Below are 19,390 nucleotides of genomic sequence, written 5' to 3'. Positions count from 1 at the left end.
CCTTGTGCAATGCGGAATTGGTTTAAAAAAAACACTTTCTCTCAACAGGTAGTGGTCTAGCTTTAGTTGAAACCAGTAACTTTGTATTGAGATCTAATGTATTATGGCTCCTGTATGACATATCGCTTGTCAACCTGATCGCACCCAATTGCGTATAAATAACACGCTTTTGCATTATCGTCTAATACGTACGCCAAATTGCGATTTTGCGTGCATATGATACGCCAATGAGTGCTTGTACCTGGGTGGAGAGCAGCCATTTTAAAACGTACATGAAGAGGAAACACTGAAATAATTAAATAATAAGGTTAGGTTTAGGGTTTGGGTTAGGGTAGAGGTTATAATATGCACGGACGCTAACATTAGGTTTAGGGTTTGGGGACAGGGTAATGAGACAAATTGCTGTTTAATATGCAAACGCGCTAATTGGCGTATTATGTACATGCAAAAAAAGGCGTATTTATGCACGCAAAATCGCAATTTGGTGTCCTTATTATACGATAATGCACAGCGCGTGTTATTTATACGCAATTGGTGCGAATGGGCTGATCCCTCACTCTTTGTAAGTCGCTTTGGATAAAAGCGTCTGCTAAATGACTAAATGTAAATGTACTGTAGGAGCTCTTCCAGTCTCAAGTACCACCTAAACGCAAATCATCCCTTAGCTAATGCGGAAGTAAGCACAAGTTCATTTTATTGAACATAATTTAATTTTCATCACCAATTATCATAGTAGAACAGCTTTCTCAAGCAGTTTGTGATGCATTTTGGAAACAGTAGATGAGCCCCTGGTCTAATGCGCCACCTGGCTTGAGAAACCCGTTCTCAAAGACTTACTTTTAGTCATTATTTGGGTAGCACACATATTCTGAGTGCCTTCGGCAGAATTCAAATGAGCCATTTTAATCTAGATTAATCTAGATTAATTTTGGAATTAATCTAGATTAAAAAAATTAATCTATACCCACCACTAGTTGCAATATAGTTGCACCAAAGTTTTTGCAAGAAATATGTTTAAACTCATGTAGTATATAGTAGCTTGATTACGTGCTTTGTGACACAAGCCCTTTATCTTCTACTATATAAAAACAAATTCACTTTGTATTTCAATGGGTGCTGGATAAATGAAAAGATGCGAAAATATATTTATCATGCGCATACAATCCCTTATTCAAGACTTAATAATGTATTTTTGACTCTCTAATTAAGCGTAGATGGATGATTTCCCGTCCATATTTCAGTATGCGTTTCAAACAGCATAATAAGGAGAAAGTGAATGTATTGCATTAGGGTCCATGCACAATTATAGTCTTTGCCGCTCGCATATTTATAATTTTAAATGAAGACGCGCGGGTGGGCGACGCGGTGCGCACATTTTTTTAGCCGCGTCGGTGCCACGTCGAGAAGAAAAAACTACAACTTTTTTGAGTTCCGCGAGTGCACCGTGGGGCATTTGAAGAAAGAAAGAAGCGTGGCTCGCGTTTTACACACGGTTTAAGATGCGAAATGTGAATCAGGCCTAATGCTGCGATTTCATTTATACTTGTTCTAGCCTTTTCTCATCTTCCAGCAGCCTCATTTGAGTTGTTTGTGTCCTGTGGTTCCTGGCATATGCCCGATTATGATAATGGTACTGTTTTCTCATGAAGAGCTCTCTCGGTCAACTCTGGGCACACAGAGCCACTCCGAGCTTCACTGGCTACTGTCCGGCTAAACCTAAGACCGAAACCTCCAGCCAACCCTCATTTAAACCTGTCATGTCGCTTCTCTTGTCTTGTCTTTTAACAGCCTCCAAGCTGTGTGTGGATGGCAAACACACACACACACATCAGATGTCTGTGAAAAAAAACGTCCATTTTACATGTCATGCCAAGGTTACATCTTTACTTTATTATACTAATTGGGCTCAGCGGAGTCTTGTGTGTTAAACCCGGAGCTGTCTTTCGAAAGCACAAATACATTTTCCATGAAACACAGTCTCCAAGGAGCTAGAAGACACCTGGTCTGCTTGCTTTTCCAATACACTCTAATTATATTACAGCACAGCAATGAAGAACAAGAATGGTGCATTCTGGGATAGTGTAATAACATGAGGGTTAATGGGAATTAGCTTCCGAACACAGTATCTTTGCTCCGAAACCCAGCAAGCCGCCTTGCTTTCTAGTTTATGCTTGCGAGCGCAGATGTCATGGTGTAAACCATTCGAACAACAGTTTAAAGGCAATATTGATCAAGTTAACACACTTTACAATAGGTGGTCTTTGTTAACATTAGTTGTTGCACAATTCTTTGTTTTGGGGCAATTCCAAGGTTATGGATGTGACATTTTGCGCTGCGAATGTGACATAAACATTCAGAGAATATATTTGTTACTAATATATTAAATCACGTGTTTAAACATCAGAAAATATCATTCAATGCACAAGTTTTCTATTTTAAAAAAGGAAAATAAACATACGTATTTATGTGACAAAAATAGACGCATATTTTTATGAGACAAGGTACTTTCATAGGATTTCTGTGAATTAAAATAAACAATCCAGAAGCAATAATACCCAACAAATTGAGAAGACATGGCTCTTCAAAGAACAAAAATAGTTACTTTTATTTAAATTAAAGTTTATTTTATTGCAGATGTGTCAGAATGATTACATTTTTTATTTTAGTTTTATATGGTGATTATTAATATTTCAAATGACCTTTTTTAATATGTTTAGCTTTTATGTAAATTTTTGTTAAATATTTAGCAACTTTTTTATATGCTTCTGTCATTTTGTTATTTATCTGTTTATTTTTTATGTTGCTATATAATATTTTAGTATTGTTTATTTTTAGTATTTTTAGGCAACATTTGAATTTATTGTTAGTTTATTTTTTCCAAATAATGTTTAGATAAGCTTTAGACTAAAATAACATTGGAATATGGACCGTTATGGATGTGACTATTCTAAAAGTGACACTTACTCCAATGGATGCCCTGACAAATCATGCCCTGAAAAAATAAATGCTTCAAAACTGCACATGCATATTTGAACCACCAAATGTTGACATCTGTGCTATCAGTAGTTAAAACCTTTGTTAAAACCTTTGCATGGAATTGCCCATTGGCATTAAAAAAGATTAATAAATGCTGACAAACTACATTTATCATTGGTAGCTAATGCATTTACTAATGTTAATAAATACAACCAAGTGTTCCAATTGGATCTCATAAGCATGTTATCAGCTATCTATATGAATAAAGACTTGATCAGTTAAATCTATGACATATGAACACAAGTTTTGTATGTACAACAGAAAGGCATGCCTGCAATGCACCCCCATTTACCTCGGTGTTCTGTGAAGTATATTCTTGGGTTTAGTACTATACACACATTTGTCAAGCATGCACACAATGCAATGACCCAGCACGCACTTGTCAATAAATGGCAAACGCAGAATTGTGCAGCATGGGGGGGAAGGTCGGTGTTCTCGGCAGGAGGGGCTCTGACAAACATTATCAGCACAGAACAGGCTGACGAGCCTCTAATGACATTAACACATTCAATTAGCCCATCAAAGACTACAAGAGCTCCATTATTTCAATGTCAGTGACAATTTGGTTCAAGTCCATTCTGATTTCAACAATACTGTATATGCAAAAAAAAGGAAAAAAGTACTCACCGTGTACTCTGAGAGCCAGCGGCGGGGGTGGACAGACAAAGAGAGAGCGAGAGAGAGAGACTTCATGTTAAATGTCATGGTCTACGCAATAAACTTGGCTTAGTCACACATTGAATCACAACAGGAACTTCAGGATTCCAAGAGCAAATGAGGTTGTCCTTCAGTATGTGTATATGTGCATGAAACTGTATCCCGGGTTCTGGTCTTGTTTTGAAAGCATGTGCCTCATTTAGCAGATATATTTGACATTTAAGATGTGGAATCTGCTCTTTAAGAAGTTTATTGGATGTTTGTTCACTAATACGTTGCATAACGCAATGGTCTGGGTTCAATGCAAGTCATGAACATTACTAAAGGTTATGTATAACCTGGACATATTCCAACAAGTCTGATGGTGAAAGAAACAGATTAAGCAAAAGAAATACTCATACGCTTTTTCTGTACAGAATAAATTAACTTGTTTGGAGAGCCAATTAAGTTTAATTAAATCCCTTCAATCGGCCTACAGGAATACATATTCATGTACTTTCCCAGAAGACTGAACAGAACAGGATCTGAAAATGTACATTTTTGCATTTTGCTTTTATCCAAAGCTGCATTAAACTATACATTTGTATCCGAGTATGTGCAATCCGCTGGGATTGAACCCATGACCTTGGTGTTGCTAGCGCCGCACTCGAACCACTGATTGGAGATTTCATCCCATGCTTGAGTCAATATAGACATTTTCTAGGCTAATTTAACCCAACGGTTGGTTTGTCAATATTTGACCTAATCAGTTTTACGCATGGGACACAATTCAGTTTCATACACACGACGGCACACATCTGAGGACGCACACATATTGTCGTGAATGTAGTGCAACACTAGCCCGTTTTGGCAGTCTTGTGCGTCCATGCAGCTGTAGTTACCCGTGATGGTGTAAGGGTAATAATTCCACGCTTTCTCCGTCACATAGAAGATTTTGGGCACCACAGCTCTGGCCCAGCTGGGCAGCTTGCTGAAAGAGAGAAAAGGAACAGATAAGTAGGGAGAACATAACGTGCCTGCTCATTTTGTGAATGCCAAGCGGTCCGTCCCTCTGACTGCAGTAACACTGGTAATGACAGAATAAACACTGCAGTGAGAAAGGCTGATGGACGCTCGGGGAGGAAGATGCTTTTTGGCTCTGTCTTGAGATCGGGTTCTCTGAACTGTTGCCAGAAGTCAATCTATTTAAGAGCAGCTGCAAAAACGCTCTTCAATCAGTCCCTCGGCTCTAATAGACAGTTGTGTGAATGGTGTGAATATGGACGGGCGGGTTCTTGGACTACTAACAGGAAGCACAGGGCTGGACAATCAATCACTAGAGAGTTGAGAAATCTTTCAAAAGTGCTCACACCATCTCATGCCTCAGCACGGTTCACAGGACTTGGGACTAAATAGGCTGCAGTAGTGCAAAAGAGATTTCATCTGCTTTTGGTGCAAATTTTCTTCTTCTAACATTTTGCCATAATATGACATTCTTTCTTTTTAAGTTATTATTTTACATAAACAAACCCAGAATTCGTTTTTATGTTTCAGTTGATAATGCAAAATTCAATCTAAGTTTATTATTCCAAGTAATATTTCATCCTTTCATATTCTTAAAAGGTCCCACTTAAAACAAGGAATATTTGGCAATTTTGACCGGCCATGGCTGTGACGGAAAACAGAAGCAATTTATTAAATAGATACATTATAGATAATGTATAGGATAACGCAATGTAAGTCGCTTTGGATAAAAGCATCTGCCAAATGCCTAAATGTAAATGTAAATATGTTATGCGTTTATATCATAGTAAATTGCTTAAGTAAAATAAAGAATTATTGTGTATGAATGACGCATAACATAGACCGCTTCCAGTGCTTGAATCTAATAACGTTACACTCAGCGAGTACCGTCTCCGGCAAAATGCATTTTAAACAAAAACACAGTCTATTATCTAGTGATTATGAAGAATTTTGAGAACATTGGAACGAGTAACGTCCTGACTGTTCCCGGACACACGCATGCTGGATGGAGATTGACAGATGACCGCACCAGCAGAGGTCAGAGGTTTTTAATTATGCTATATTGGTTTATTCCTCGCATAAAGCTATAGAAATACATGACATCGAATACAGTGCATGACAACTTTCATGGTAATTTCCTGATAGTTAGTCCTTTTTTAAGCTTTAGAGTAACATCCACAGGTATCGCAACGGATCGGATTGAAGGGAACCCGGCAGTCCGATACCCAATCCAGCAAAAAAGACCCATATCGGCCCCAATTCCGATCCAGAGTATCGGATTGATGCATCCCTATTTTTATGTACAATCTACAGGGCAGGTAATTTTAGATGAAAAGAGTGATACATTTGTGTTGTGGGGTGTAATATTGTGACACGAAACCGAGAAAAAAAGTGTTGTAGAGCTGTGATGTCTTTACGACAGTGTCCGTTTAATCCCCTTGTTAGTTAGCAACAAGCAGGGGTGGACTGATAAGCAAATTCGGCCATGGATTATTCGGCCCACCAATTCTGTCGACTGTTGTATGTAATATGTGCATTGCGTTACATGCATTCGTGTCCGACTCGCTAATGCCTTCGCGTTGCGTGCATTCGCGTTTATAATACCTCTGCCAGTCCGCCCCTGGTCACGGCCATAGGCCGTCGGTGGGGCGGCCATTCCGGACTTTCACAGAATGTCCTACTGGCCAGTCCGCCCCTGGCGACATGTGACCTGCGTCAATATATAAAATGTATTTTTAAGACATTACCTCCAAGGGTTTAGCTTTTCTTATTGATTTATCTGCTTGATTTGAACAAAAATGGTTAACCTTTTTAAAATAAATCAGTTTTTTTTAAATAGGGTTTCATATATTACAATGCTTTTGTATTGCAAACCCTGGGTTTCATAGGCTGTGTGTTACAACCCAAGATTGTTAATTGACAATGTCAAAGTGGAAGTGTTGCCATTTTCAAAACTGAAACTAATGTCTGATTAAATTGCGGAATATATGTATCGTCCCACACAAAACTGAACAGTACATCATTAACCTCATTGTTGATGGGTTCACTGCGACGCTAATAAATCCATTCCGTGTTCAAGGAGCTTGATAAATTTGCATCCCGATTTAATAAGCTGACTGGGATGAAGTTCTTGTGCACTCTCGTCCTCTGTCGTGTCCTATACAGATGCAGAGTCGGCTCAAACTGGGATCAGTGCCAGTGCTAAAGGGAACATTTTTATGCAGACCCAGCAGGTTTTGTTGGCGTATGACTTGGCACATCTGTGATGTAGAGGGAGGTACATTTTCCCATCCTAAGGGCTTTTAAAATGCACATAGCACTTCGGATACGAGTCTTTGCTCGCGTACAGATTTCCATAAACCTTTATAAGCTGATTATGTTACATTGGGTTGGATGGCTTTGTTGCCAGACGTTCAAATTAAAAACCAATAAAACAATGTATTTTCCACCAGCGTCAGCGTGAAATGAAGTTACACTTCGATCTATTCCTGAGGTACAGCTCGCAAGTGACACAGACGCAAACACGTTCATGTGCATGCACAGGCAGGTGGCCTGTGGGCGAAAGCGCAGGTACAGCTTCCTACAGTTAAATCTCGAATTATAGAGCATAGAAGCTGGAGCTCAGTCGTCTCCCGGCCCACGCACATCTCAGCCTCCTCGCGCTCTCATTTTATCCCTTCCTTCAGCTTCTCTTTAATTCTCTTGTGTTCGCTCCGTTTCTTAATTTCCATGTTTGCATATTCGCCCTTTATTCTCTTGTCTTTCATCTTCCTTTATCTCCGGCTGATCATCTCAGATTCACATGAGATGGAGGGTGAATGTTCAGACAGGGAATGATTTTTCATTAGGGTCAGTTCAGCAACAGTCTGAGGTAAAAGGTTTCATGATTAGCTGTTGTTTAGCAGGAGACAATCAAATGGAACAGGGAGAATAATTACTGCAAAGGTTATTTATTTGTCTGACATCATCATTGGGGGTGTGGCTTAACAACTGATTGGTTACAGTGACCACAAACAAAATCTACATACGTATGTCATAAACCGTGTTGGGTAGGTTACTCTGAATAAGTAATGAATTACTAGTTACTAATGACATATTCAATAGTGTAATTAGATTACTTTACAAATGACTCTCTCCAAAAAATATTTAAATACTTATTACTACTTACCTTCTATATCCTACATCAACCTTGATTAAAATTGATTCAAGGATAGACATGAAATGGGTCTTTTAATTCGTTCAGTTAAATAATAAATAACTCCATAAATTATTATTATTAACTGACCAAGGAATTACAAATGTGCAAAGGAGACATGAAAGCATACATTTTAAAGTGATACTTGATGTAATATCCACTATTGAATACATCACAAAGTATTTAGTTGAATGACATCAGAAGTAACTGTAAATAAATAACAGAAAGAATAAGAGTAATCCCTTACTTCTAAGGTAAATAAATCGAAGTATAATATTAGTTAGTAACTAGTTACACCCAACACTGGTCATAAACATGGCTCTAAAGAAAAGATGATTCATCCGTGTTGGATGATTTCGTAATAAAATAACACTTCCAATGAAAGAAGTAAAGCAATTAATTAATCTTAATTTTAATTAGTTTAATGACTTGCAATACATACTGTATATACTTGTTGTTTATATTATGTTTGGTTGGTCAATTACACTTCTGATGTCAATCCCCACAGGGCTGGAAATTATGTCAAGGACATCTAATAGCCAATCATGACCCTCCACGGAACAATTTAAAGTGATACTTCACTCAAAAATGGGCCTCATCATTTACATCCGGTCGAGTTGTTCCAAATCTGTATAAGTGTCTTTGTTCTGATGAACACAGAGAAAGATATTTCGAAGAATGTTTATAACCAAACAGATTTTGCCCCATATTGACTCCCACAGTAAGAAAAAATACAATGGTTGTCAAAAGTGTCCCAGAACTGTTTACTGTCCAACATTCTTCAAAATGTCTTCTTTTGTGTTCAACAAAACAAAAACAATGATCAAGTATTTTTTCCTACTATGGGAGTCGATGGGGTGAAAAAACTAGTTGGTAAACAAATTCTTTCAAATATTTGTTCTCCGTGTTCATCAGAACAAAGACACTTATACAGATTTGGAACCACTCGAAGGTGAGTAAATGATGACAGAATTTTTTATTTTTGGGTGATGTATCCCTTTAAACAGAAATCCAAGGTCAAGGGACAGTGACCCCTATAAAGCTCAATATACCCTCCAGGCCAGACTGCAGTTCATTGATTTATCTGTGCCCAGAATGGACAGCGTCCTGAGGGAGTGACGGTGTCCCGTGAAGTGGATTACTGGCTATTTTTGGTACGGTGTTTGGGTCTCTGGTCATGTCCTCACTGATCGGTGCTAAACTATTGTTTATTTTGAGACTCTGCTCTTTCTGTGAGAGAGAACTGAAGACCTGTGCTGCAGTGGTTTCACCAAAACACAAGGACCTTTTATAAATGCATTATATAAAATGAAAGAATGTTCAGTGATTTAGATTAGGATTTGACTTTATTAACTGGGAATTGTATCATAAAAGGTTCCCGAGTCAATTAACGCTTACTTTTTTACGAAACGGAAGTGGCCGTTGTTGCCTAGACAACACTAGGATCCTTAACTGTCTCGGACATCAAAATATAGCTCTTCCTTGCATTTAAGTATTTATTCATTCATTGCTTTGCATGTAATGTTTACTCTATACTATCATTTATTAATTTAGTGAAGCATCTTTTATTTTATTAATGCAGTGTAGCATCACTAAACTCCGCCCTCTTGTGGTGGGTACTATCAGCCTTTAAAGGACAACTCCGGTGAAAAATTAACCTAGGGGTAATTAACACATCATTACCGAGTAGATCGTTCTCTAGGATGAGTTTTCATGAAAATCGAATGTAAAGAGTTTTATCTCTAAAAACAGATTAGCTTCTAGCGCTTGTATATAGGGCACAGAGTAAATAATATTAAATCGCTAGTTAATACCACTAACAAGGCTCAAAATAGCCTCACACTAACACGGTAGCATAATGAGGGTCCCTTCATGCAAACCGAAGCATTGAGAACTTTGTAAGTGTACAAATAGTTTAAAAAGAAGATACTTTATAAAGACAGTACATTACGCGTATACAGACATCCGCCATCTTGAAAAACAGTCTCGACAAGTCGATCCACGAACGCTGTGCTAAGTGAGCTGGTCGACACCGGAGTTGTCCTTTAAGTGTCCATGGATTCACACTTTACATTTTCACCGGAAACAGTAGACTATCCCTGTACTTTAATACTCATTTCAGCATACTATGATTTGGGACATCCTATTTCAATTTGCTGTTTTAGACGCGAAGAATCGGGCCTATCAACGCCAATTATAAAAGATATATTCGAGATAAAGCACAGCTACTGGTACCTCATTTCTCACTTACCCCTAGATTGTCTCGGCTTTAAAAAAAGTCCCAGCTAAAACCAGCCTAAGCTGGTCAGGATGGAACATCAGCCGACCCACTATCTAAAACCAGCTTGACCAGCTTTGCCAGGCTAGGATGACCAGTTTAAACCAGCTACTTCCATTTAAAACCAGCTAAGACCAGCCAACCGTTTTTTCCAAGCTGGCCAAACTTCCAGCCAGGTCAAGCTGGTATTCAGGTGGTTTGAGTCAGCGTGTCAGCTGATCTGACCAGTTAAACCAGATGAAACCAGTCAGGGACCAGTGAATGCGAGATATGTGTTGACAGAGTTTTATTAGAAAATAACATCTTGAGTTTACCGAAGCAACTCAAGAGAAGCATCGAGACAGATGAACGGTTGCTATACTCACTTGTTGAGATAAATGCGTTTCTCGGTGAACTGGCCCGGGCCGTACGTGGGGTCTTCATAAGGTGTGTTCTGCACCACCTCCACACCCTCTCCTCTCTCGCTCTGCTCGTGGCTGTGCTTGCTGATCATGTACAGCTGACCGATCCTGTACTATAGACACAGAGCAGAACACCGTTACAACCACCGTATTAAATATTAATGACATACTTCATCATATCTGCCAGACCGACTAGTGTAGAAACAAATTTTCCCACCAGCAGCGATACACAATTCATATAGTGTCCTGCGATACTGCTCCCGTCAGCAAACACATGAACTGTTTGAACGCATGACGGATGTGGCAGCTGCTTATCTCTGTGAACAGAATACCTGTCCAACTCTCAGCATCTCAAACCCGAGAAATGCAGAGATCTTTATCGAGCCAGAACATCTATAAAAGCTTTATATGACCACGGCCCTGTGGCTAATGCTGTTATATTTCTATATGGGTGGTTAGACGTGATGTATTTCCCATTTCAAAGCTTTCAAGCTGAACAGATACAGACTTCGTGTGTTTCTCTTGCTATTCTTAGTCTAGATAAATATATCTATGTGGACAAAGTGTTCTACTGAAAGCCCGTTTCAATCGAATACATCACGCCTGTCTCTGACTAACATGCACGGTGTTTGCAGAAGTGTGACTTTGGAAATGCACACTAGCTTCAGAAAATGAGTCACTATTTGTGAAATGCAGCACACAGAGGTTTGTTTTGGTATTTTCCATACCCTTACACTTAATAACACCTCTACACCTGAGCCTCCCTGGAATCTATTTGCCCTTTGGAGGCTGCTGGTTGGTCCCCACAATGTAGGTGGACCTCAGGTTTGGCTCCCGTAAGACAAACAAGACCACACACACAGCCATGCATGTATTTAAAAACACTGCACACGATTGTCAACAAACATCATGAAAGACCATAAACGTTATTTCAAACAGCTGCATTTACGTTTTTGAGTTAAACATTCAGGTTCATTTTCAACTTATACATGATGTAATGGGCTCTAGGCCAAACAGAACTCCGAACAGAACTGATTCTATTGGTTGGCCGATAGGGATGTAACTAGGGCTGCAACAACGAATCGATTTAATCGATAAAAATCGATTACTAAAAGAGTTGGCATCGGATTTCATAATCGATTCGTTGTGTCGCTCGACACGGAGACGTTTGATTATAAAAAAAACTTTATTCGAGCGCGGAGCGGAGTGAACACACTCGGTCTCTCTCGCGCACTGATGCTAGCAGAGTTCGTTGCCTCATAGACAGGGCGGAGCAAAAATTAAAAAAAAAACTAGCGGAGGAAAGATACATGGCGGAGGCAATAATCCGCGCAACCCAAGTCATCCAAGGTGCGGGAGCATTTCACACTAAATAAACAGAAAAACTGTGTTAACTACAAAATATGCAAAAGCGACATGGCATTGCACGGGAGCAACACGGCAATGATCCAGCACCTGAAACCCAAACATGTTGGACTCTTTGATGAGGAAGAAGGGAGTTCAACAGCAGGTTAAGTCATTACGGAATCATACGTTTGTTCCGTTTTGAAGTGAGGAACGTAATGTCCCTGGTGCGGATGTTTACTCGTTATCCATCTTGACAAGCATGACAAGTTAGCATTAGCTGTTTAATAACAGTAGTAAAGCAGGGGTGGTATAGTTACTTTGCACTTTGCATTGCAAGAATAAAAACACGTTTTTTTCCTCTAGCCTTTTTTGAACCATTCATTTATCAGTCTGTTGTCATGTATAGTTACACTGCAAAAAAAGCTTTTCTTAGTAATTTATTTCTCGTTTCCAGTCCAAGTATCTAAAAAAAATCAAGATTATTAGACAAGAAAAATGGCATGAGAAAATTAATAGATGCTTAAAACTTCTGTTTGAAATTATATCTCATTAAGATTATTTTTGTACCCCATTGGCAGATAATTTTGCTTGTTTTAAGCAAACAATCACTTAATTTGAGGTGTTTTTTCAGAAAACAAGACATCATTTCTTATGCTATTTCATGTGTCTAGTAAATGTATCTTGATTTAAGATTTTTTTGATATTTGAACTGACAACAGGACAAAACTACTAAGTTAGAAAAGCAAATTTTGCCGTGTATATTCTGTGCTTTGTCCCATATGGGTATTATTGACAAATATATTTCTGTGTTGTACTTTTTAATTTAATTTTAAAGTTCTTTTATAGCACTCGGTCATCTTAAGCTTTGTTAAAATGTGGTGTATAAATGAAGCTTGCACTTACTACAATGATGGTAATAATTTAATGAATAAGCTTCAAGTGAATTTGAGAGAGAGTGTGTGTGTGTGTGTCAGTGTGAGAGATTGTGAGTGTGTGCGTCTGCAAAAGTGTGTGCGTCTGCCAGTGTGTGCATTTGCGAGTGTCTGTCTGCAGTGTAGTGTAGAGAACAAGTTCTGACATTCAAACAAATCCTGTCAAATTTTCTGATTTGTATTGTTCTTTATTTTTTTATAAATTATTTATTGTTCTGGCAGCTCAGGTGGCACTTTATTTTAAAAAAAGTCTATATGCTTGGCAGATATAAAACATACATGTGCATGTTTTTTGTGTTAGTCCATTTTTATTTTATTATTATTATAACAGCTCAGGGATGTTCAAGGAGCAACATATTTGTGCACTTTCTAAAGATTTAAGTTCTGTTTTTGAATAAAGGGTTGGAAATGAATGCTTTTCTTGGTTTATGTTTTTATCCGATTCATGGATTAATCTGATTTTTTTTATGGATTAATCGATTATTAAAATAATCGTTAGTTGCAGCCCTAGATGTAACGATTCATGAGGTTGAAAATCGATTTTGAAATTTTAATATGTGATGTATCAAGTCGGTTGAGATGTGAAAAATAAATCGCAATACATGTTTTGGACAGCACGGGCTGATTTTATTTCAGTAGATATCAAATATTGCAGCGTGAGGTCTGACATGATAATTGTGCAGTGAAAATCTGGATAATATATGAGAAAAATGACCCTAAAGAAGTACGCCCTTGTATCTGCACATTAATCTTTGACCAAAGAACGACATCACCGAAATATACTGCGTTTAACCTCCAATATCCTATTATAGTACATTAACTGCCTCACGCTTCCCAAATAACAGTAAACTCCAAGAAAATAATGATAGTTCAAACGCTCCGACAAGGGGGACCGCACACAACGCTTATTATGTTGCACCTTCACCTTCTCCAATCAACAGAGCGTTTCAGAAAATGCCGGCTCTTTGTTTGATTAATGAGATATTGTCCTCATTGTTATCCTCTGAAAGCCAATTAAAGCAGAAGTAAAGATACAGAAGTACAGCGGATAGGCTTGGAGGGGTTGGGTTGGAGGTTCAAGTGGTTGTGAATAATTCATAATTCCCACTTTCACTTTATGTGTGACGGACAGTCGCACAGAGACCCGAGGGGACGGACAGACTGCATGAGTGGCACATTAAAAAACAAAGTGGAGAGTGAAACCCGGCCTTACAAAATAAACAAATGAGGCGGGGACGTGGCGAAGGGAGCTCAACAAATCCCCTAAGCAACCGCTCAATCTTCTTCGATTGCAAACTTGGCTTTTTTTCGCTCTCTCGAGTTTGGCTCTTGTTTCACCCACAGGATTGCTGTGTTACCTTGAGAGCAAGTGTGTTTCTTGGGAATAGAGTTACTTAATGGCCGGTCATTTGATTCTGGTGTCAATCTGCTCTTTGAGAGCTCTTGAGGGCCGCCCTCATTGTGACTGCGAGAGAAAACTGTGGTTTTGTTGATAGTGAAAAAGCTCTCTCGGGTGCACTAAAGAAAGACTTCAATCACGAGCGCAGGGGGCTTCGCGTGCCCCGTATGCTTGGAGAAAAGAGCTAGTGCTGCTTGCCTGGGTTGCATTTGGTTGTGTACTGGCTCAGGTCAACCTCAAACCTCTATTATGTACTGATCTCCTGTTGTCACGGTACTGTCGATTTACGTCTTCTGTACAACGGTGAAGCCGGCCTGGATCATGTTGTTATGCCAAAGTTTCTCAAATGTTCTCAAACACTCATCCGTACATATTGACAACACAAGCCACTGGATAAATCTTTAACTCAGAAATGAATAACAATGTTAATACCTTCCCGTAAAGATGTATCATAAGAACCAAATTAAAATTAAAATTTAATCTGAAAAATCCATGCAAAAATGGTTAATCTTACTGTTATCAATAAATGTAAGAGATTTAGCAAAAAGTGACATTTCAGCAAGACAGACTTGACACAAAACGTACAATGCAAAATATAAAAATAACAGTAAAATAGATTTTTAAAGGCTGGTTATGGGACTCCCAAGAGCTTTGACACATTTTGAACACTGGCTATAACAACGTATTAAGCCATACATCTCTCTACACCCTGGGTTCCTTTAATTAGCGTTTGACATCATCGAGAGCCACAGTTTCACAAAATGTAAGCAGAAACACTGCATTAGGTAAAAGTTTCTCTTGTTATTGGTCTGCAGGTGCCGTAAGTAACATGTGTACTTTAGGACCCAGGCGACACCAGCAGTCATAAGAGCCATCGCCAAAGAAAGACAGAGTTGATCAGAGCTTTCTAAAATCATCAGTCTGTCTAAAGAAATATGAAGCACACGCGTTTCAGTTTATCTGTATTTCCCCCAATATGCACATTTTTGGACTAAAAGCCCCGTCATCACAAATAAACAGGAGCAGACGAGGATAAATATGAATGTCTCATATCGATAACATTTTATTTTGTTTGTTTATTTTGCACTCCTGACATAAATGAACAAAATCCTCGTTTCATAATGCACCTCTTTATACTGCTGCTAACTTTGGCTGACGCTGGACATTTATAACCGCTAGTAACGATAAGTTGGTACGGTTTAATGATGACTAAAACATGATATTACTAACCGTTGGGCGTTTTTATTGTGGTTTATCATAATCGTTACATCCATAATCTCACCATCGCCTTTTCAAACACTTCTAAATGGAGATTGCACGGAGTTATACAAAACATAGAGCTTTATGAATAAAACACTGGAGAAAGGCTTTAAAGCTCTCATGGGTGATGTATCGTCAAGAAAAGCACCCTCGGTGTTGAGAAGACACAGTGAAAACCGTATCTCTCGCAACAGGCTGTGGAGAGAGTGGGCGAGATACGGTAGCAGATGACTGTAAAGCCATCATCTACACAATGCTTCTCAAACAGAGCTATATCATTAAAACACCAACAGCGATGTGCCACATTTATATGTCTCCCATTCGCTGCTAATTAGAACGCTTCAGGATTTTGTGCCTGTGGAGAACAGGAAATTAAGTGTGATCTTTAATCTAAAACAACTTCAAACAAGCCAACTGTCTATAAAAAAAACAAGCTCGAGTCAAACTAGTTTGTCCGCAGTTGCAGATTTATTTCGAGCTCAGAATATGTCTCTCAGAAGGAACGGGAGAATAAGAAATTTTCATTTTGCCGTCTTTCAAGGTGACACGATATACCAGTGATAACAATAACCGCGGGGTGAAACTATTGATACTGTACTACCAGGGTTTCTCCTGCATAGAGAAATTGGAGGCGGCGCCTTCGTCAAATGTTTAAGCCGCCTCTGACTCTGGCCAAAATTATGTCGGGTGTCTTCACAAGAAATCCTGCGATTAACAGACAGTGTAATTTGTAACTACAGTTGCGGCATTACGCCACATTGGAGGCGTTGTTTCGTTATAGTCACACTGAGGCACTAAAAAGAGTTGCAGAGCAAGAGTATATGCAATGTGTCGATATTATTTGTATGCGTAGCTTCGCGTGAAGCTCGTCTCTGGGATCAGGAGGAAATGTTGCTCGAACTAAAAGCAGTGCGAGATTGAGTCATTTACAATGTGCATTTTAAAAAGGAACACCCGTCAAACACAAAGAAAATTATTTAGGAGAATGCAAACCAAACAGTTCTGGGGCATCATTGACTACCTCAGTAGGAAAAGTACCACTATGGAAGTCAATGGTGACCCAGAACGGTTTGGAATCTACATTCTTCAAAATATCTTTGGGGTTCAATACAACTAAGACATTAATACAGGTTTGGAACAACTGCAGTACCCATTCACATTTATTGTATGGACACAAAACCAATGCAAGTGATTGGGTACTGCTGTTGTTTGGTTACCAACATTCTTCCAAAGGTCTTCTTTTGTGTTCTGCAGAAGAAAAACCTTGAGTCATATTTTCAGAGCCAAGTAGAGAAATACAGCAGAGCCATAGCTGGGTGATAATTCCGCTTTCCTTTGACACAGAAGGACACCTAACAGCTAACTAGTACTACCCAGAGAGATCTAATGCCCATGACACATGTACAAATCAAACGCCTTCTGTTGAGCGCCGTTCTTCTAACAGCTTTAGCAGAACAAAGAGCAAATGAGTCTCTTATCACTCCAGACAAAAAACCTGCTGAACACGAGCCGGATGCCACAGCCTTGTCCTGTACTGTATGCTAAAGTGATGGTAACAGCAACACCGCGGTACAATGCCGTCTTCCTATCTGCACCTGGCATCTTTCTATCACTGTTTCCCTTTCTGTCGGTCTCTCGACGTTGTGTCGAGAACGACAGATGGGGTTCGCCCTTGAGAACCAATCAACTCTGACTACTATAGAAAAGGCCAATGAAATTTGGCGAATGCAATTTGCATGCCGGGCTCCGCCCCCGGAAATCCGGTATAAAAGGAGGCCGGCGTGCAGCATTCACTTACCTTTTGTTCTTCAGAGCCATCGCTCATGAGTACAACTCAGGATTCAATCCTCTACAACTACACGCTGGTGCTACGACGTGTTACAGCGGATCGTCCCTTTCTGCAGCGACCTTCCCCTGGGCGTCTCGGCGGTTCCGGAGGTGTTAGAGATTTTTTCTAAAAGTCCTTTTCAGGACTGACTGAGCATTCTCCAGCGCGGCATGTCCCGCTGTTCTCTTGGGTGCGGCACCCTCATCGAGGAGGGGGATGGACACGATCGCTGCATTAGGTGTCTGGGCGTCCAGCACACTGAAGCAGCGTTCGTTGACACATCTGCCTGCACTGCGGGCAGATTGTCATTCAGAAGTTGCGGTCACGGGTGGCTGTCTTCCTACGGGAACCAGCCACCATTTCGTCTGCTACCCGGGCTGTGACATCTGTGGCTACGGCCCCGATGACCACCCACGTTAGCAGCGTTAGTGATACGGGGAACTCTGCGAACGTAAACCCGCCAGCCAAGTGCTCACGGGCCGATCGCACCCCGATTCGCTCTTCTGAACGTTCCCCAACCGGCGGTGGCATACCGTCCGGATCCTCACGCACACACTCGGAAACGATGTGTGACGTAGATGAGATGTCGCTCGCAGCATCGGAGGGAGACTGGCATCCGACTCTGCCGAATCCAAACTCCACCCCCAGCGGTCGAGTTCAGGAGGAAGCAGAAGTGATGTCATCCGTGCTAACCCGGGGATGCGTGGTTCCCGAGGTCGGTGCGCGGTGCAAACCGCGCCCACCCCGGGTGCCATGTTTTTCCCGGAGGTGCATGAGGAGCTGTGTAAAACTTGGAACGCTCCTCTCACGGACCGTTCCAGTGAAACCAGCTCCGGCTCCCTTACTTCCCTCGATGGTGAGGCAGCCAAGGACTGCGTCGAGATCCCCCGGGTGGAACGTCCGCCTGCGGTGCACCTGTGCCGCGGACGGCTACCACCTGGGGGGGGATCGACCACTCCTACCGTCCAAAGCACGTAAGACTTTGGCATCACTGGTGTCGAAGGCTTGCGATGTTGCGGGCCAGGCTGCCTCCTCTCTCTATGCCTTGGCCATCCTGCAGGTCCGCCAGGCCAGGGCGTTGAGAGGGCTCCACGAGGGTAAGGCCGACCCGGGTATAATGCAGGATCTCCGTGCCGCCGCTGACAGCGCTCTACGGGCGACTAAGGCGGCGGCACGGGCCCTGGGTCGGACGATGTCCACGGTAGTGGTCCAGGAGAGACACCCCCGGCTATACCTTGTGCAGAAGAGTGACAGCAAGGAAGTCCGCTTTCTTGATGCACTCATCTCGCAGGGTGGGTTGTTGGTAACACCGTCGAGGACTGCGCTCAGCAGTTTTTTGACGGCGAAGCAGACAGTGGCAATTAACCACATTTTTTTCACGCCGCGACTCGGCCGCCTACAGGCCTCCGAGATCTCACGTGACGTCTGCTTCCCTGCAACCCAGGACCCTTTCGACATCGGCTCCGGTTCCTGTGCCCCCACAGGCGGCACCCCGGAAGCAGAGGTCGAGGGGGAAACCTCCACCCCGTCAGCAACCTCCTCGCGAGAAGGGACACTGACGGGAAGACCCCAGGGAGAACAACATCGGGCCCGAACCTTCACAGCCACGGCTCTGATCGGTCGGTACGGGACGACTCCTGCCTCGTCACCAAAGCCGGGCCCTTGTTAGGGCTTGGCGCCCACTTACTCACTGAGTTTTCTGTTCTCCCCGGGTTTACTTGCAGCCGATCGCACACTCCACTGGACTGTGCTCGGCGAACCGACCTCACACCCTGGCGAGGCGTGAGGTCGTACACATATACGACAGCCGTCACCACTCTCAAACCGACAGTGCGTGCCGTTGTCCCGCCAGGCAGGTAAGCAGGCGGAGCAAAAACCTTCCCTCCGGGGACTCCCCGCGACATGGTTAGCTCCGCCAGCCGACGAACCACCCCCCGTGGGAATGATGAAGCAGACCGTCCCCTTGGTCACCCTGTCACAGTCCCTGGGAGCTCGAGAGCTGCCCACACTGTCTCGCTGGCTAATGAGGGCGGTCCGTCTTGGTTACTCGATCC

General features: G+C 41.4%; 1 protein-coding gene across 1 annotated transcript in view; it reads right to left on the bottom strand.

Annotated features, from left to right (window-relative positions):
* The window catches only part of pitpnc1a (phosphatidylinositol transfer protein cytoplasmic 1a), a 66,678-nt gene that overhangs the window by 15,184 nt on the left and 32,104 nt on the right, over positions 1–19,390 (bottom strand). Inside the window, exons 2-4 of the mRNA XM_056752593.1 lie at positions 10,535–10,683; positions 4,575–4,663; positions 3,664–3,671 (exon numbers count right to left, since the gene is read on the bottom strand). Of these exons, the coding sequence (XP_056608571.1) occupies positions 3,664–3,671; positions 4,575–4,663; positions 10,535–10,683 (246 nt within the window). The remainder of the gene's footprint in view (positions 1–3,663; positions 3,672–4,574; positions 4,664–10,534; positions 10,684–19,390) is intronic.

Source organism: Triplophysa dalaica, chromosome 7 (assembly GCF_015846415.1).
Source record: "Triplophysa dalaica isolate WHDGS20190420 chromosome 7, ASM1584641v1, whole genome shotgun sequence".
NCBI classification, from domain to species: domain Eukaryota; kingdom Metazoa; phylum Chordata; class Actinopteri; order Cypriniformes; family Nemacheilidae; genus Triplophysa; species Triplophysa dalaica.
The sequence above is the reverse complement of the archived record's forward strand: the minus strand, read 5'-3'. Positions and strand labels throughout refer to the sequence as shown.